General features: G+C 41.9%; 4 protein-coding genes and 1 long non-coding RNA gene across 13 annotated transcripts in view; 2 read left to right on the top strand and 3 right to left on the bottom strand.

Annotated features, from left to right (window-relative positions):
- LOC106094511 (structure-specific endonuclease subunit SLX4) overlaps window positions 1-7,763 on the bottom strand; it is a 32,976-nt gene extending 25,213 nt beyond the window's left edge. For all 5 annotated transcript variants that reach the window (XM_059360039.1, XM_059360093.1, XM_059360069.1 and 2 more), the window contains exons 1-2: window positions 7,679-7,763; window positions 6,902-7,542 (exon numbers count right to left, since the gene is read on the bottom strand). In XM_059360039.1, the coding sequence (XP_059216022.1) occupies window positions 6,902-7,542; window positions 7,679-7,749 (712 nt within the window). In that variant the 5' untranslated portion in view covers window positions 7,750-7,763. The remainder of the gene's footprint in view (window positions 1-6,901; window positions 7,543-7,678) is intronic.
- On the bottom strand, window positions 7,574-8,282 carry LOC106094359 (uncharacterized). Its single transcript, XM_013261566.2, has 2 exons — window positions 8,031-8,282; window positions 7,574-7,964 (listed from the first exon to the last, which is right to left on the bottom strand). Exons 1-2 carry the CDS (start codon window positions 8,153-8,155, stop codon window positions 7,793-7,795), a joined length of 297 nt encoding a protein of 98 aa, XP_013117020.1. The 5' UTR covers window positions 8,156-8,282; the 3' UTR covers window positions 7,574-7,792.
- A 601-nt stretch (window positions 8,283-8,883) lies between these two features.
- Window positions 8,884-11,402, top strand: LOC106094358 (protein HBS1). Its single transcript, XM_013261565.2, has 2 exons — window positions 8,884-9,985; window positions 10,045-11,402. Exons 1-2 carry the CDS (start codon window positions 9,007-9,009, stop codon window positions 11,127-11,129), a joined length of 2,064 nt encoding a protein of 687 aa, XP_013117019.2. The 5' UTR covers window positions 8,884-9,006; the 3' UTR covers window positions 11,130-11,402.
- Window positions 11,403-12,466: 1,064 nt separating this feature from the next.
- LOC131994611 (uncharacterized) lies at window positions 12,467-13,112 on the bottom strand. The gene is made up of 2 exons (XR_009396858.1): window positions 12,818-13,112; window positions 12,467-12,748 (listed from the first exon to the last, which is right to left on the bottom strand). It is a non-coding gene; the product is annotated as an uncharacterized LOC131994611 (long non-coding RNA).
- Window positions 13,113-15,846: 2,734 nt separating this feature from the next.
- On the top strand, window positions 15,847-18,237 carry LOC106094360 (ras-related protein Rap1). 5 transcript variants are annotated; one of them, XM_013261567.2, is made up of 2 exons: window positions 15,847-15,948; window positions 16,619-18,237. In XM_013261567.2, exon 2 carries the CDS (start codon window positions 17,646-17,648, stop codon window positions 18,198-18,200), a length of 555 nt encoding a protein of 184 aa, XP_013117021.1. In that variant the 5' UTR covers window positions 15,847-15,948; window positions 16,619-17,645; the 3' UTR covers window positions 18,201-18,237. The 5 variants fall into 5 exon arrangements, with proteins under 5 accessions (XP_013117021.1, XP_013117023.1, XP_013117026.1 ...); XM_013261569.2 differs by having other exon boundaries at window positions 15,858-16,115; XM_013261572.2 differs by lacking the exon at window positions 15,847-15,948 and adding an exon at window positions 16,149-16,208.
- The last annotated feature ends 938 nt before the right edge of the window (window positions 18,238-19,175 follow it).

The raw sequence follows: 19,175 nt of genomic DNA, 5'->3' as shown, positions 1-19,175 counted from the left end.
TGAATGTTGTTCAGATCCGCTTGATATGCCGCTTGATCTAGAGGTTCTCTCTTGTAGCGCTGAACCTCACGCTCTAGATCGTGTAGATCAACCTTAAGGCTTCTGGGCGGTGGGTATCTATCCACAAGATGATGATTTGGATGATTTCTGCGATAACAGCCCAGAAGGTATTGCTTAGACAGCATGTAGTTATGTCTTCGCACTGGTAGGATCTTTGTCTCCTGATGGAGGTGGTCCACATGAGAACTAAGGAGACAGCCCGTCGCAGTTCGGAGGGCGGCATTCTGACAGATCTGAATATTATTCCACTGCGTGTCACAATGTTGACGTGACCACACTGGCGCTGCATAACTTACCACAGACCGGCCAATTGCTTTGTACGTGGTCAACAAGGTTTCTTTGTCTGCACCCCAAGTGCTGCCAGCGAGTGACTTGAGGACCTTGTTTCTACTTTTGACTTTATTGCAGATTGCTGTGGCATGTGGGGAGAAAGTGTAAGAGCTGTCAAATGTGACGCCAAGTATTTTGGGACACTTGATGGTCGGAATCATTTCTCCATCGACCATCACAGTCAGCTCAGAATTCACCTCACGCGTATTTGTAGTGAACAGAAGATGGTGGCGGATATCTTCAGATTTCTTGCAGCGAAATATGAGGCAAGTTCGTTGAGGTAGACGTTCAACCTATCGCAGATGTCATCAATGGGTGGGGGGCCTGATGCCATGATCGTACAGTCGTCCGCATATGATACGATCTCTATGCCGTCTGGAGTAGGTGGGATGGAGGATAGGTAGAGGTTAAACAGAGCCGGAGATATCGCTCCACCTTGGGGAACTCCCTGTTTCACTCTACGGTGTTTCGACTTCTTATCCCTAAATTCCACAAATGACTGGCGGCCACACAGATAATTCGCGACCCAACGTTTCAGGCCTGGCTGGAGGGACGTGTTGGCGATGTCCTCAAATAATTTGGCATGGCTGACCGTGTCGAATGCCTTCGATAGGTCCAGTGCCACGAGGACCGTCCTGTCACATGGCCTGGGTTGATTGAAGCCACGGCAAATGTGTGTGGTGATGGCATGCAAAGCTGTTGTTGTGCTGTGCAGTCTCCGAAATCCGTGTTGATGCTCGGCGAATGGAAATCCTCCTACGAGGCTCGGGAGGAGTAATGCCTCAAGCGTCTTAGTCACTGGTGAGAGAAGGGAGATCGGTCTGTACGACTCCCCCAAACTCGGGTCCTTACCAGGCTTCAGTAGCGGGATCACTCTGCCCATTTTCCAGACATCGGGAACTATAAGAGTGTTCAATGACAGGTTAAGGACTGTGGTAAGGTACTCAACTCCAGGTAAGTCCAGATTCTTCAGCATCAATGTAGAGATTCCGTCGGGGCCCAACGCCTTGGAAGGTTTGGCGCCACGGATGACATTCGTAACTTCGCCCACGGTAAATTGTGATGGCTGTTCATCGGCTCGGAGACCGCGAATACGGCGAATGACTCTCCTCCTTGTCCTGTCTCTCTCGGGATGCACAATAAATTGACGGTTGAACAACCTGGCGCATCTCTTCGGATCAGTCACGGTTAACTCGCCAAAAGTGACTGAGGTCCTGTCGTCCCGTCTACCGGGGTTCGAGAGAGATTTAACAGTGGCCCACAATTTGCCTGCACCGGTGCCTAAGTTACATTGCTCCAAGTGTTCCAGCCACAAATTCCGCTTATGTTCGTTGACTACCCTATTTATTTCCAGATTCAGCTCGCTGATTCTGGGGTTAGCGGGGTCCATAGCACGAATCCTATCACGCTCGTCTGCGAGTACCACTGCTTGCGCCGGGAAATTGGGTCGCACTTGCGGTATTCGACCGGCTGGTATAAAGCGAGCGGCTGCTGCGTTGATGATGTCTCGGAATTTCCTCTCGGCCACAAGCACATCAGAGGGGGGTGGCAGTTCATTGAAGCGGCGATTGGTATACTCTCTGAAGCCAGTCCAATTGGCCTTCTTGTAATTGATGAACGTCCGGCGCTCAGAGTTTATGAAGTCGGGTGGTCGGTCGATGGTGAGGATTATGGGGAGGTGGTCTGACTCCAAAGAGATGACGGCTTGCCAGGATACGTCACTCAGGAGATCAGGGGATGCGATTGAGATGTCTGGCGAGCTGCTGCACCTCCTCGTAATCCTAGTGGGGGCATCCTCATTCACCGTGCAAAACGTGGAGCTATCTATCTGCTCTGCCAAAGCTATGCCACGCTGGTTATTACCTAGGGGAGAATGCCATGACGAGTGATGTGCATTAAAATCCCCCAGAACCAGACGACTATGGCCAGATAGCAACCCACTTATGTCGGGGCTGTAGGCCTGGCCATTAATCGGGACACAGCTACCAACCGGCGGTATATACACGTTGTATATCTCTATCTCGGCAGTACCAGACCTGACTGCTACCCCCATACATTCCATGTATGGGTCACTAGCGTCAAGCGCAGGCGAGATAGGTCTATACTGCACGGAATGGTGTATAACGAAGGCCAATCCCCCTTACGTAGCACATTGTAGCCGTGACAACTGTGCAAGCTGCAGGTGTTAGTCAGCTTTGTCTCCTGGATCGCTGCGACCGATATGCTCTTCCGACTCATAAAATCTACAAATCCATTGCAGTTTAACTGCAAGAACGATACATTTCCCGACACTGGCCTGGCAATAGTAGGGCTAGGGTGCTGTCGTTGCATAAATTGCCGTACGGGAGAGGTCGGGGGGGTCACATAGTCCGACGACGAGGACGCCGAAGGCGACGACTGCGACGCTTGTGACCCACTGCTGGCTATGTTCGCACAGCACCTAGCGACATAGCCAGTATGACTATACTCCCGTAGCGAGGTTAGGCCAGAGCAAGAACGGAAATGTACCCACTCCAAGCACCGGTTACACCTCACCGACACTGACCGATGATAAAGGCGGTTCCGGCAAACGGAACAGAACCAGGGTCCGGGGTTCTTTTCAATCCCGGCACGGACCAGAAGCATACGGAGAAGGCACTCCGGGATGTGCCTCTCCCATGACGAAAAAAGACGAACACGTACACTGAGGCGGCAGCCCTTGCCGATGAAGATTCCATCGGGTCAATCCGGTGCGTACAACCGGCTGCCATGGTACTCGCAGACGAGTGTGATGGGATTCGTGCTATGGACCCCGCTAACCCCAGAATCAGCGAGCTGAATCTGGAAATAAAGAGGGTAGTCAACGAACATAAGCGGAATTTGTGGCTGGAACACTTGGAGCAATGTAACTTAGGCACCGGTGCAGGCAAATTGTGGGCCAATGTTAAGCCTCTCTCGAGCCCGGTAGACGGGACGATAGGACCTCAGTCACTTTTGGCGAGTTAACCGTGACTGATCCGAAGAGATGCGCCAGGTTATTCAAACCGTCAATTTATTGTGCATCCCGAGAGAGACAGGGCAAGGAGGAGAGCCATTCGCCGTATTCGTGGTCTCCGACCCGATGAACAGCCATCACAATTTACCGTGGGCGAAGTTAAGAATGTCATCCGTGGCGCCAAATCATCCAAGGCGTTGGGCCCCGACGGAATGTCTACATTGATGGTGAAGAATCTGGATTCACCTGGAGTTGAGTAACTTACCACTGTCCTTAACCTGTCATTGAACACTCTTATAGTTCCCGATGTCTGGAAAATGGGCAGAGTGATCCCGCTACTGAAGCCTGGAAAAAACCCGAGTTTGGGGAAGTCGTACAGACCGATCTCCCTTCTCTCACCAGTGGCAAAGACGCTTGAGGCATTACTCGCCGCGCATCAACATGGATTTCGGAGACAGATTTGCATGCCATCACCACCCACATTTGCCGTGGCTTCAATCAACCCAGGCCATGTGATAGGACGGTCCTCGTGGCACTGGACCTATCGAAGGCATTCGACACGGTCAGCCATGCCAAATTATTTGAGGACATCGCCAACACGTCCCTCCAGCCAGGCCTGAAACGTTGGGTCGCAAATTATCTGTGTGGCCGCCAGTCATTTGTGGAAGAGTCGAAACACCGTAGAGTGAAACAGGGAGTTCCCCAAGGTGGGGTGATATCTCCCGATCTGTTTAACCTCTACCTATCCTCCATCCCACCCCCTCCAGATAGCATAGAGATCGTATCATATGCGGACGATTGTACGATCATGGCATCAGGCCCCCACACATTGCTGCAAGAAATCTGAAGATATCTGCCACCAAATCTTCAGCCACATTGTTCACTACAAATACGCGTGAGGTGAATACCGAGCTGACTGTGATGGTCGATGGAGAAATGATTCCGACCATCAAGTGTCAAAATACTTGGCGTCACATTTGACAGCTCCAACACTTTCTCCCACATGCATGAAACAAGGTCCTCAAGTCACTCGCTGGCAGCACTTGGGGTGCAGACAAAGAAACCTTGTTGACCACGTACAAAGCAATTGGCCGATCTGTGGTAAGTTATGCAGCGCCAGTGTGGTCATGCCAACTTTGTGACACGCAGTGGAATAATATTCAGATCTGTCAGAATGCCGCCCTCCGAACTGCGACGGGATGTCTCCTCAGTTCTCATGTGGACCACCTCCATCAGGAGACAAAGATCCTACCACTGCGAAGACATAACTACATGCTGTCTAAGCAATACCTTTTGGGCTGTTATCGCAGAAATCATCCAAATCATCATCTTGTGGATAGATACCCACCGCCCAGAAGCCTTAAGGTAGATCTACACGATCTAGAGCGTGAGGTTCAGCGCTACAAGAGAGAACCTCTAGATCAAGCGGCATATCAAACGGGTCTGAACAACACTCATGCAGACACGGTAGCAGACGCGTTAATTGGCTACCGGTTGAATGTAGTCCTTGGAGAACGACCGCCACCCATTGCACCCGAAGAAATCGACCTCCCCCGGCAAACCAGAGTGGTTCTGGCTCAATTACGTTCCGGCAGATGCAGCCGCCTCAATTCCCACAGAGCTAGGATTGATGCCGACGTGCAAGATGTATGTCCCGATTGTAACCAGGGACCGCACGATACACGTCACCTGTTTAACTGCCCGGCCAGACCCACTCGACTCAGACCCAGATCCCTGTGGACGCACCCCATCTTAGTCTCGGAGTTCCTGGGTCTTGACACTCAACAGAATCAAGCAGACGAAAGATAGAACACAATAAACTGCTACAACAACAACAACCAGCCAGTCGAATACCCCAAGTGCGGCCCAATTTCCCGACGGAGGTAGTGGTGCTCGCTCTGTGAGCTGAAGCTGGAAATTAATGGGGTGGTCAGCGAAAATAAGCGGAATAGAACACTTGAAGCAATGTAACTTAGGTAGCGGTATAGGCAAGTTTTGGTCTGCTGTTAAGACACTCTCGAACCACAAACCACTTTTTGCGACATAACTGTGACTGAATAGAAGTGATGCGCCAGCCGCCTCAATACCTTCGGAGCAAAGATGGTTGCCAACGTGCAGGGTGTGTGTTTCGATTGTGACCTGGGACCACATAAAAGCCGTCACCATTCACCGAGCATCAGCATGGATTTCGTAGATTGCATAGCACGACTACAGCTTTGCATGCCGCCACCGCACAAATTTGCTGTGGCTTCAATTAGCCCAGACCAGTTGATAGGACTATCCTCATGGCTCTGAAACTATTTGGGGCACTGTTTAACGTCTCCCCCAGACGGCAATGCGATCTTATAATATGCGGATAATGTTGCTGAAGCCACATTTGTATGTGAAGATAGCGATCCTCGTCAAACTCCTATAGGTGAGCCCCGGCAACGTTATGACCACTGCAACTACAGTTACTCCATATAGAGTATTCTACTATTCGCAATCTGTGGACGCGACAGGTAGCTCCCAGCAAAGCTTCTTGTAATAACATTGAACACCACAAAGATCGCAGCGTAAAGTTCCAGCCAGTGCGGAGCTCGTGTTGGTGCTGTTGTTGTACCAATGTGTTGTACACTGGGGCGGAAGCCCTAATGAAAGACTCTATCAGGTGAATCCGTAACGTACAACCGGCTGGCATGGGATTGTGGTGCTCATAATTATCCCGTGCAGGAATCATGGGCACTGTTTGTGCCATCTGTTATGGGTTAAACGTCTACCTCATCGGTCTTGCCGCCTATTTTGCTGCAAGAAGTTTGAAGTTATTTGGCACCTTATCTCCAGCCGCATTGGTATCAGCATACACACTGGAGGTAAATGATAACCTGAATGTGGGAGTCGAAGTGGTAAAGATTCCGACCATCAAGTGTCCCAAAATAGTTGGTGTCAAATTTGCCAGCTCTTTCACGTCTTCCGCACATGTTACTGCGATTTGCGACAGAGTCAGAAGTAGACACAAGGCACTTAAGTAACTTGCCGGCAGCACTTGGCTCCCCAGCCCCTCGTCACAGAACCGATCGCCGAGGGAACAGGGTGGCAATTGGTTATTTAAAGGCGCCATTGCCTCGCTTTGTCATATCGAGCATCATAGGCACTCAGTGGATGTGCAAGAGCCGGTGCCGACCTCTCACTGAGACTCTTCGCTCGATGCTGCTGATTGTCTGTGACTGCCGTTGCAGCTAATCCGCATGTAGCATTCCACTATCCGCAACCTATGGAGGCGCCCTGTAGCTTGCACCTAAGCTTCTTGTGACAGCAATGAACTCCACATAGATTGGACCTAAATTTTCCAGCCTGTGTGGTGCTCACAGCTATCCCGTGCCGAGGGGAAAGAGGAGTAAATGACCAAAGCCTTGGAGATATGGAATCAATGATTCGGTCTTTAATAAGTATGGTTAAAAAAATATGTATTCCATATTTTATGTGCATATTTACATAATTGTAAAGCAATAAGCATATATTTTTAGGTTTTTTGATGAAAACTCTAAGTGCATTTACCTTCTTTATCTGCTGTCCGAAAACCATATTTCTCCAATTTTTGTTTTATGGACTCGGCATTCTTTTCACTCTCTTTTATATCGGCTACTGGCATATCGTCCACATCATTAGTCATGAGACCCTTGCTTTCAGCTTCAGATTTAGAAATGGCTATGGCCAATTGCACATCGTCTCCATCGAAGTTATCTGCAGCACAATGTTGGGCTGCAATCTCTGCAAACAGTTGTTCGTTGCGTAGAAAAGCCGATTTAATGGTGGTTTGCTTTTTCTTTTTTGATGATTTTGCCTTGGCCGATTTGCTCGTTTCAGTCTTTTTGGGTTGTGGAGCTTTTCTCGCCTTCTTTTCGGGCAAATCGAAATCGTCATCATTTAGACATTTTGGCTTTTGCTTAGTCGAATCGGGTTCGATTGTTTGTGGCTGTTTGAAAACAAATTCATCCAACTTTGCCCGTTTTGGCCGCAGTCTCTTTGAATCCCCCTCGGTGGGTATGATCTCAGTGTTATGCTCACTATTATTTGCTGGATGTTCCTTATTGGACTCTTCCAACTCAACTGATGACTGCTTTGAAGGTTGTTGCGGGGACAAAAAATAATCTGAAATCGCTGTTGTATATTGTGTTTTGGCATTTTGTCGAGATTTACTTAAAATAAGAGAAAGAAGCAAACACAACGTTTCATTTTAAATTTCAGAACATTTATTTGCAAAAGGCTAAGGTACTCATCAACTATAACTACATATTAATATACGACTTAGAGGAAACATGGAAGTTTGCATACCGTTGACTTAGGCCTGTTGTTCCGGGTAATTGCAGTTTCTTTAAATTTGCCTTTCGCGTTGCTCGGTCCATAGTTCCGCCCTTACGTAGTACATGGAAATTGCATCCCACGCTATTAACGCTCTGAGAAAAGTTTCTTCTTTTCGTCCAAAGATTCTTGTATGGATCTCGCTGTTCTGGGCGCAGCACCAAAATTAAATGTGAATTTCCGGTCCTTTTCTTCCTCAGTAATTACCAAATATTCTCGAATAAATTTCTCCGTGGCTACTTTATGTATTGGGGTATAACTAAAAGAAAAAAATACTCTCAGCCATGGATTTGACTTATGGTGAAATCAGATTTATATGACTTACGTCCACAGTGCAAAAATCAGGCACCCCGCTAATATACCCCCTGCAGCAAATCTATTTCTGTAGTAATAGGAAGGTGTTCCTTTTGTTCTTCGTGGTTTACGATTTTTCTCGTCGATATTTTCCATTACTCTAACTGAGAATTTATGGAATACACAGTTTTATTATATAATAATGTTGGTAATCAACGATAATACATGTTAAAAATCTTATTCCGGCAAAATCTATAAAAAAATAAACAACATTGAGCACAGGGTTACATGACTGTATAGTGCGGTACATAGTTCGTTCATACCATAAAAAACAGCGCTGATAACTAAATTTCCAATTAATCCCTAAAAGGAATATTGCAACGTCAACGACTGTCAACTGAACAACAATAGATATACATTCTATTCTATTTATTGGCCCGATGGAATTCTTATCGGCTAGTGGCTGGCGCCTTAATTTGTGTATTTCGCAATTTTTTCTGTCGAGGGAGATTTACATCTCTTAGCGATAATCCGTATAATTCCTGTCGGAAAGGAAATAAATGCCGGATCCATTTGTACAACAACCACAAATCATATGGTGCAATCCGCCATCTTGTCATCAAGCTGATCGACGTTTTGCCCTCACGTGTGCGTACTAGCGTATACTTGTGCGTACTAGAGCAGAGAATGTGCGAGAAAGAAGATAACAACAAAGAGAACGAGAACAAAGATCTGTCATCTTAATACCGTTCACCGGTATGAGACCACCTTTTTAAATCCGCCTTGGTGGCAACCGAATGTGTATGACCAGTCTAAATGTAATCACAATACGTTTATCTAATGCGTTTGCATTAATTCCTCTTTTTATTAAACAGCTGATGTCTGGTAACTCAACGGAGTAATTTCATAAATTTACAATTTATAAAATATAACACGAGTTCATGAAATCTTTGTAAAATAGAAACAGCAAAATATTGAGAATACGATAAAAAGTCAACGTAACAAACATGTCACGACACAGAATCGTCCGTACAATGGACTACAACGATGAGTACGATGGCTATGAGGATGTTTATGGCCATTCCGTGGACGACGACAATAGCTGCATCTCGCCCACAGATGCTCAACAATGGCTATTCGACAGAGCCAGGGGCCATCAGTCTATGTCAGCTTTTATGCGTGACAACAAAGATATTGCTGAAGAGGAGGAGGAGGAGGAAGAAGAAGGCGACAAGTCGTATGAGAAGTCTAGACGAGATTCGGATAATTTTCAAATGCCCGTGCTGAATGATTTAGAGAAAGCCCAACTTACATCCTGCATCGATGAGATACGTAGTGTTGTGGGCGATACGGTTTCAGAAAAACGAATTGTAGAGACATCGATCAAATTTGGCTATGACATCAATAAAATTTTGGATGACATTCTCAATGACGAATGTGAAAATAAAACCAAGCGCCTTCAGCAGGAAACAACAAGGGAGCCCACACAACCTCCAAAGATATCCATAGCAGAGTTCACAGAGAAAAAGAACGCAACAGCTGCCACACCAATTGTGAAGGTCACTGCTTTGCAAAGTGATATAAAGAGGGGATTCGAAATCAGTTCTCCTGCTTTACCCAGTTCCCCGGTGGTATCTGGCCGCAATACACCCATTGATTTTAATGAGGATTCTAATAAAAGATCTTCAGGAGCGGCTGGTGCACTTTTGGATGCCAATGTTTTCAAGGTGTCCAAAGAGCAGTCTCAGCGAGATGCCAAACAGCTGTATACCAAGGAACGTGCAGACCAAAAACACCATTTACATATGATTGTAATTGGACACGTGGACGCTGGCAAAAGTACCCTAATGGGTCATTTATTATACGATACGGGTAATGTATCGCAACGAGTTATGCACAAATATGAGCAGGAATCGAAAAAAATGGGCAAACAAAGTTTTGTGTATGCTTGGGTTCTTGATGAGACCGGTGAGGAGAGAGCTAGGGGTAAGTATGGGCGCTTTTAGCCATATGTCCATGAAATTATATGAAACTTTTTCTTGTAGGTATCACTATGGATGTTGGCAATTTTCGCTTTGAAACGGACAGTAAAGTCATAACTCTGCTTGATGCTCCAGGACATAAAGACTTTATACCCAACATGATATTGGGTGCTACACAAGCCGATGTGGCACTTTTGGTGATCGATGCCACAAGAGGAGAATTTGAGTCTGGCTTTGACTTGGGAGGGCAGACAAGAGAGCACGCTCTCTTAGTTCGTTCGCTAGGCATCAACCAACTCGGTGTAGTCATTAACAAACTTGATACTGTAGGTTGGGACAAGGAACGGTTTGATGAGATTGTACAAAAGCTGAAAGCTTTCTTAAAGCAAGCTGGTTTCAAAGAGTCTGATGTAACGTATACGCCATGCTCAGGCCTAACTGGGGAGAATCTCACTAAACCAGCCACAGAGCTTGCCCTTACAGCCTGGTACAAAGGGCCACAACTATTGGCAGTAATTGACAATTTTAAAATACCCGAACGTTCCATAGACAAGCCTTTCCGCATGTCTGTTTCGGATATCTTCAAAGGAACTGGCTCAGGTTTTTGCATATCAGGTCGCATTGAAACCGGTGTCTTGTGTGTAAACGATAAAGTGTTGGTGGGATCTTTAAGGGAACAAGGTCAAGTCAAAAGTCTACTCATCGATGAAATGTCTCAGAACACCGTTTTTGCTGGTGATCAGGTGGCGGTAACCTTATCGGGGGTCGATGCGAATAATATTATGGTCGGCAACATAATATGCGCTCCACAACATCCCATACCGGTGACCACACGTTTTCAGGCACGCATATTAGTGTTCAATGTTAAAGTACCAATTACAATAGGATTTCCCGTCTTACTGCACCATCAGTCACTCATCGAGCCGGCTGTTATAAGCAAACTGAACGCACAGATTCATAAAGGAACTGGAGAAGTAGTTAAGAAGAAACCCCGTTGCTTGGGCAACAATTCTTGTGCACTTGTAGAATTGGAAACGACACGTCCCATATGCATAGAACGCTATTCTGACTTCAAAGAACTTGGTCGGATTATGCTGCGTGTATCGGGTGTAACGATTGCAGCTGGTATGGTGACCAAAATTCGCTGAATATTGCAAAAAGTCTTTAGAGGCATAGAGCAGATTATCCAATAAAAAATACGTTAGTTAGTATTTTTTATGAGTTTCGAGACAAAAATTTTTCTCTAAACAATTTGATAACTTTAATTTTTGTATCTTCGATTCAAACGTTATTTTTTTTTTTTTTAAATTGGTTATCGTTAACATTTTTTGTAAAGTATTTTGCAATTTTTATACATAATTATAATTTGTTTTATTTTTATTTAGCCCAAAATGTGGCATTTGGGTAATAACATTTAAAAATATTAAATAAACACTAATAAACAACAAAGTGTTTTACTTTGAGAGAGAGAGACAGACAGACAGAGTTACGTTGTAAAGAAGTGTTTTTGAATATTTAAGTTTGGATAGTCAAAAATACATGTATTTATGTTTCTTTGATGTTGGTTCTTCATGTTGAAGAGTTAGAAACAATTAAATCATTTTATTACCCACCTAGACTACGCTGGACTGGACATTTTATTATTGGGTTGCCCAAAAAGTAATTGCGGATTTTTTAAAAGAAAGTAAATGCATTTTTAATAAAACTTAGAATGAACTTTAATCAAATATACTTTTTTACACTTTTTTTCTAAAGCAAGCTAAAAGTAACAGCTGATAACTGACAGAAGAAAGAATGCAATTACAGAGTCACAAGCTGTGAAAAAATTTGTCAACGCCGACTATATGAAAAATCCGCAATTACTTTTTGGGCAACCCAATATATAGTGAATCCTGAATACAATTATAATGACCACGCCCCATGATCAGTGTTGCCTTTTTTTGTTAGGTTTTTATTCACTTGGTAGTTTGGCAGGATTCACTAATAGATCACATGCGAAAACATAGGCCCCATAAACATAATTATTTCATTTAGGAGAAAAAGTAAACAAAGAATGAATGTAAAAAAGACAACAAGTTGACATCCTCAATGCCATGTACTACCAACAATTAAAAAAATGTTATGTCGGCTGATCGCTTGGCTTATCCTTATTCAGTGTATCCAGGTAGTTTCGAAGGCTGACCATTTTTGGTAGGTTTTTTCCTATGGTGGCCTCATTTGTACAACAACCACAAAACATATGGTGCAATCCGCCATCTTGTCATCAAGCTGACCACACACAAAGAAATGCGCGTACATGAGCAGAAAATATGCGAATGATAGCAAAGTTGTAGGGATAGTAAAATAATGGCGTTAAGTGTGGTGAATAATTTTTGAGAGGGGCTAGTAAGATTTTTGACAGCACAGCAAATTTTGACGTTTCATTGAGCAGAATCCCAAGCCAGTAATTGTAAATTCATTTGCGTTTTTAAATTTAAACAACTGATTTGGCATAAAATATGTAAAACTATTGTTTATTATCATTGGCAACGGGAGGTTGTTGTTTAACAATAGTGGACAAAAGTACAGTTTTGTGTTTGTAGTTTATTGAAATGATGGCGCCACCATTTAGTGATTTTTCTATAACGGCGTCAATAGTTTGTTTTCCTGGCATGAGTTTTGTTCATCTTTTTCATGTAAACAAGAGAAAAAATAGAAGCAAATTTGCATTTGCATTCATTTTTCGTGAAGTAATGGTTCGTGAAGAAGGATCCATGTACAAAACTTCCTAAAATTGGGAAATAATTAATACAGATATCTTAAAAATAACATTACTTGTTTTACTCGCCGTGTTTACCTCTCTTCCAAAGCAAGATCTAAAATATCTCCACATTGCAACGTTCGCATCTGCAATAAAACTGCTAGCAGTACATGGCGAAACTATAGGTATGTTCGCGTACTTTTCCAGTAAAAAATTGCCAGTAAAAATTTGCAGGAGAGTAGGAGCCGTTTTACTCTCATTAAAAAATTTGCAAGCAAAAATACGCGAACGACTTCCAGTGACAATTTGCAGAACAACAGCTGATTCTTGTTTTGGATGGTTTTTTATTTGCTTGCTTAAGAAAACAATTGTTTTCAATTGGCGATACTTGTGAGGTCAGGATTCACTAATAGAAGGTTAGGTCACATGCAAAACACAAAGTGGATAGGCCCCATAAACATCATTAAGGATGTCAAATCTGACGATTGAAAATGTCATCATATAGGAGAAAACGTAAACAAAGAATGAATGTAAAAAGAGAACAAGTTGACATCCTCAATGCCAAGTACTGCCAAATATTAAAAAAAAAGTATATCGGCTGATCGCTTGGCTTAACCTTATTCAGTGAATCCTGTTGTGAGGTATTTTCCTTAGATAAACGTCAATTTATCGAAGCGAGAGTGCCAACGGTAGAAGGGGAGCCATTTGTAGTATCCGTAATATGCTGCGGGAGCCATTACAATTTACAGCGCAAGAAGCTACGAATGTCATCCGTGGCGCCAAGTCGCGGAAAGCGCTGGTCCCAAACGTAAGATCTTAAGTGATGCTGAAAAAACTGGATCTCCCTGGAGTGGAGTACCTTACAACTGTCCTCAATCTTTTCGAACGCTATTATAGTACCCGATGTTTGGAAGATGGGCAGTGCGATCCCGCTATTGAAACCTGGAAAAAACACGTACAGAACGATTTGTTCTCGTTCATGATGTGAAGCTAAGGGGGCTTTCTATTTGGTCATGTGGCGGCTACGGACACTTTGTGATCATTGAAGATATTTGTATCCGTTCTTAATTGGCGGACTAATTTGCACTAGTTTTTTCTAATCCCACTGTGCGTAACTTTTAATTCACCAGCCAGACTCACTAAATACCATGGCAGTATCTTCCTTCCTTCACAAATTCAAAGGAACGGTGTTGGTTTCATCGTAGCTCTTTAATGAGGATGATTCCATCAAAACACTTAAGAAACCGATAACTGGTGTCTAGGAGGATACAATGTTTTAATTTTTCAAGATTTTCCAAATAATTACGCAAATTTTCACTTATCTTCTAATATAGAACAACCGACATGAGGTGAAATTACAACTTCATTTGTCGAGTTTTCTGTACCTGAACACTAGCTGCTGTCATGAATATTCATTAAATGTAAATAAAAATTAAACAAACAATATTTTTATTTTTTTCTTACCTCTGCCTTTTTGATCCATTTTGGTGTTAGCTTTTATATGTAACGGCTGCTTTTATAAAACAGCTGACCTTTACAAAACATCTGTTCAAAGTTGAAATTTCTGCTGGCAAAAAAAGTCCCAGTAGAAATTTACAGGCTGCTTCGAACTGTCAAAGTTTGCTCTCTCACGCGCTCTCCTCTGCTGGCAAATAAAGTACGCGAACGAATTCCAGTAAAAATTTGTGCATATTTGTAAAAAGTTTTGAGTTCCTGAACACAGCTAATTAAAGGTGGTCTCATTTGTACAACATTCACAAATCATAAGGTGCAATCCGCCCTCTTGCCATCAAGCTGGTCGACGTTTTGCCAACACACGTAAAAAATTTGTGCGCGTGTGTGTACATGAGTGGAGAATATGTGAGGAAGAAGATAACAACAAAGAGAATGCAAACTAAAATCTATCATCTTAATACCATCAAAGCTGGCCGGCAGCTCACAGCTGTTCGCGTGAGACCATCTTTTAAAATTCTCCTTGCTAGTCAGGATTCACTAATAGAAGGTTAGGTCACATGCAAAACACAAAGTGGATAGGCCCCATAAACATCATTAAGGATGTCAAATCTGACGATTGAAAATGTCATCATATAGGAGAAAACGTAAACAAAGAATGAATGTAAAAAGAGAACAAGTTGACATCCTCAATGCCAAGTACTGCCAAATATTAAAAAAAAGTATATCGGCTGATCGCTTGGCTTAACCTTATTCAGTGAATCCTGCTTGCTAGTAGTAATGGAAAATATTTTTGAAAAATAGTCATTACGCAAATAATTATTATTTTCTGACTTCTTCTTGTATTACTATGTGGCGCGCACACCTTTTTTATTTTGATTTTTGACAAATGTCAAAATTTGTCGGTGTTAAAAAAATAACAACAAAAAAATGAAACAAAATTCTGTCATCTTAATACTGTCAAAGCTGGCCGGCTGTTAACAGCCGTTCGCGTGAGACTTTGGGCTCTTTGAACTTTGGGCTGTAGAGTGTTGTTGTATCCATATTGCATGTGGAGGCAGCGATCCTCGTCAAAGCTAAAGATGAGTAAGCTCGTTTCGGTCCAAAGGACCTATCGCCGCGGGAACAAGGTGGCCATTGTTTATTTAAAGGCGTCTAATACCCGCCTTGTCATATCGAGCATCATAGGCACCCGCGACTGTCAGTGAAGCTACTGCAACCTGTGGACGCGCCGGGCGGCTCCCAGCCAAGCTTCACGTGATAGCAATGAACACCACAAAGATTGGACCTCAATTTTCCAGCCTGTTTGGTGCTCACGGCTATCCCGTGTCGGGGTAAGGTGATTTCTACCATATGTATGTATACTTTGTAGGATTGAAATTGTATAATTTGATGTGTTGTAAATGGAATGATGGTGGATACAAAAACACTTACCGTATTTGTAGAATATTTGGCAGGTTTTGGTCGGGTTGGGTAAGATTTATCTTTAATTTTGGAAGGAAATAATTATTTTGAGTGGCAACATTGCGTATGATGTACCTTGCAGACTCCCCACATACTCAACCGTGTCTAAATCGATAGTTCGATATACACTTAATGGCTCGATTAATCATCGACCGTTCGATTGTTTATCGATTTTTTACACAAAAAGTCGAATAATCGATAAATTGTAAATCGACTTTTAGATCCCTATCAGGAATACAGACACGAAAGTTTCGCAGCTCATGTTTTGTGGAATTTTATTAGGAAAAACAATTATTAAATAAAAGAAACCGGTAAAATATTAAAGTTTATGTGTTCTTTGTGGCAAATAAGTACAAATTGTTAATTATCCCAAGGCGAGTGACGCTCAAAATTTGCATGAATTTTTTTTTGAATGTTTGAAGTAAAAAGAAAGGCAAGTTCAGCGGAAATTTGTACTCTCTTTTTGTGTATGTGTGTGGTGAGTGAGAAGAGCATTTGAGCGAGCCAATGATTGAATAAGATTGTATGTGTGGGTCCGTGCGAAGAATAACGATGATGAGAAAATTTTAAAGTGAGTTTTTTAGTACGCGATGACAAGAAACAAGAAAGGGCGGTGAGTCATTATAAAGCTGCTGAATGTCTTAAATTGAGTTTAAAAAATTGTGCTAAGTTTAATAATGAGTTAATTAATAAAAAAAAGAATTATGTATGAGCAACCTATAAAGGGTGAGAAAGAGAGAACGGCAGAAAAAACGCAGCTGCAGCGATTATTACTTGAGAAAAAAAAAACTAAATCGTTTCGGAATAATGTATTAAAGAATAATCTAAAAATTCGGGAACCAATTAAGCAAATGAATCGAACTTCCGTTTCGTTTTTGTGTGCCCAAATGTTTGTTTTAGATTCTTGCCTCATTTGTTTATTATCTAGCTTTGAGTAAAAAACATCTTTTAATGTGGTTCTGTTTTTATTTCATTTTGTAGGTGAAATTTGATAACAGTTCTTGAGGCGGCATTCGACATTAAGAGAAAATATAAGAAGAGTTAATAAAAGCAACAACTTCATGTGTGGTTACTGAATGATAATGTCATAGACGACAATTTGATAGTGCCAAAAAGTAGAATTAAAACTTTACAGAGAGAGAGAGAGAGGGACAGAAAAGAAATAGAAGGCAGTGTGAAAACGCAACAAGCAAAAAAGCAACGTCGTACAATTAAAAAAGACAAGGCCCTGTTTAAAGAGCAACAACAAAAACAACCAAGTATATTCTTCATAACGTACAGCGGCGGCAGCCACACAATTCCTTTGTTGGATAAGAGAGATACAAATACACATACATACATACACACACACCCATAAATCATACCGAAGTAATAACAGCAGTAGCAGCAAATGACAGCAGCAACAACCGCAACAAAATCAACATATAGCGCAAATAGTAACAAAAGTTAAATAATCATCTTTAAAAGATAAAGAAAAGTCTGAAAATAATAGTGAGAAAATAAATCAAAAACAACAAAGAAGAATACAAATTGTGGATTAACTTTACATTAAGTTTTAATAACAATAAAACACCGCAAACCGAAAGCAATCTTTGTGTTAAACAACGCCTATAAAACTACAGCAACAGCAACAACAAGAGCAGCCGCATTACTATAATTACTAGAAACGCCAGCCAGCAGCAACCTCAATTAAAATAATCCATAAGCACCAGCAGCGCAGTAGATATTTAAGACCAGCGGAATAAAATCATCATAATCATCGTCTTCATTGTTGTGCCGTTAAAGTTCTCTTTAAAAGGGAAAAAATCGGTATTAACCTTTAAACTTCTATTAATAAATTTTTGTACTTGTGCAAAAATATCGCCCAACGAGATAACAGCAATTTGTTGTGTATTAAAGCATTACAAAATAAAAAAAAAACAAACCCTACCAGTGACTTGTGTGTCTGTGTTCAACCGACCCCCTCCTCACACGTCCATTTTACCCACCGTTTGCAGTTTCAATCACAATGCGCGAATATAAAATTGTGGTCTTGGGTAGTGGTGGTGTGGGCAAATCTGCTCTCACTGTGCAATTCGTGCAGGGCATATTCGTCGAGAAATACGATCCCACAATTGAGGACAGCTATCGCAAACAGGTCGAGGTGGATGGCCAACAATGTATGCTGGAGATTTTAGACACTGCCGGTACAGAACAATTTACCGCCATGCGAGATTTATACATGAAAAATGGCCAAGGCTTTGTTTTAGTCTATTCCATAACAGCGCAATCCACATTCAATGATCTGCAAGATTTGAGGGAGCAAATTCTACGTGTCAAGGATACAGATGATGTACCCATGGTATTGGTGGGCAACAAATGCGATCTGGAGGACGAGCGTGTAGTGGGCAAGGAACTGGGTAAAAACCTGGCCAGTCAATTCAACTGCGCCTTCATGGAAACATCTGCCAAAGCTAAAGTGAATGTTGTTGATATATTTTATGACCTCGTCAGACAGATCAACAAAAAGTCGCCTGAAAAGAAGCCGAAAAAGCCCAAGAAAAATCTCTGTGTTCTGCTTTAAGACTATCAACCATAAACAATCAGAAAAACAAAAACAATAAACATCAACAGCACATTTACAACAAAAATACAATCAACACACACACAAACAGACACAAGACTATTTCCTTTTTTCAAAGGCAAAAATAAAGAAACCCCTTTCCGATCTCTAAGACCAACTATCGCTATCACTCTGTCTACATCTACAATTTCTTATATCTATTGATCACGAAATGAAAACAAACTAAACTTTTTTAAAGTTACCACAACACTGTGCAGAAATATACAAAAACAAAAGAAGTCTTACAACACAACAACAACAACAATACAAAGAAACAAAGAATCAATCCACTATTGTCGCCTTTTGCTACAGATTTGTTTCTCTATTATATTATATACTTATTATTGATTAATTATTATTTGTCTAATTATTTTCATTATACATATATATATGGGTAAATTATTTTTTAAAATGATATACAGAAGAAACAAAATTATATTGAAAAAAAAAAACACACACACACTACTCTTGAACATTTTTCATAAAAAAATCGTAGTTCTAAATAATAATTTAAAAAAAAAGAAAAGAAAAAAGAAGAAAACAACTTCAAACTTCCATAAACATAAAGAGAAACCATAAATAGTTGTAAACCCTTAAGCCTTTTAGGTTCTGTAAAGAAATCTAAATAAAATTTATTAATTAAATTAAAAAAAAAAAAACAAAATTTTAAACAAAATTTGCATGTACCTCACTCATTTATTCATGGTCTCTGAAATAGGTATGTAGAAGGGAATTTTATGTACATATTACTTTGCTAATGATTTGCAGCCAAAAAGTACTTTGTCCTAGTTTTATACCGAAACGAACAATTCTGCATCACATAACTGGGGCATCTATAATGGTTCAATTGTCTGTTTTCCCTAGATAAAAAAAATCACCTGACGTGAGCCATCAATTTGGATTTGATGAGCAGTGTAAATGGGGTTAAAGGATGAG

This window comes from Stomoxys calcitrans, chromosome 1 (genome assembly GCF_963082655.1).
Source record: "Stomoxys calcitrans chromosome 1, idStoCalc2.1, whole genome shotgun sequence".
Classification (NCBI taxonomy): Eukaryota; Metazoa; Arthropoda; class Insecta; order Diptera; family Muscidae; genus Stomoxys; species Stomoxys calcitrans.
The sequence above is the reverse complement of the archived record's forward strand: the minus strand, read 5'-3'. Positions and strand labels throughout refer to the sequence as shown.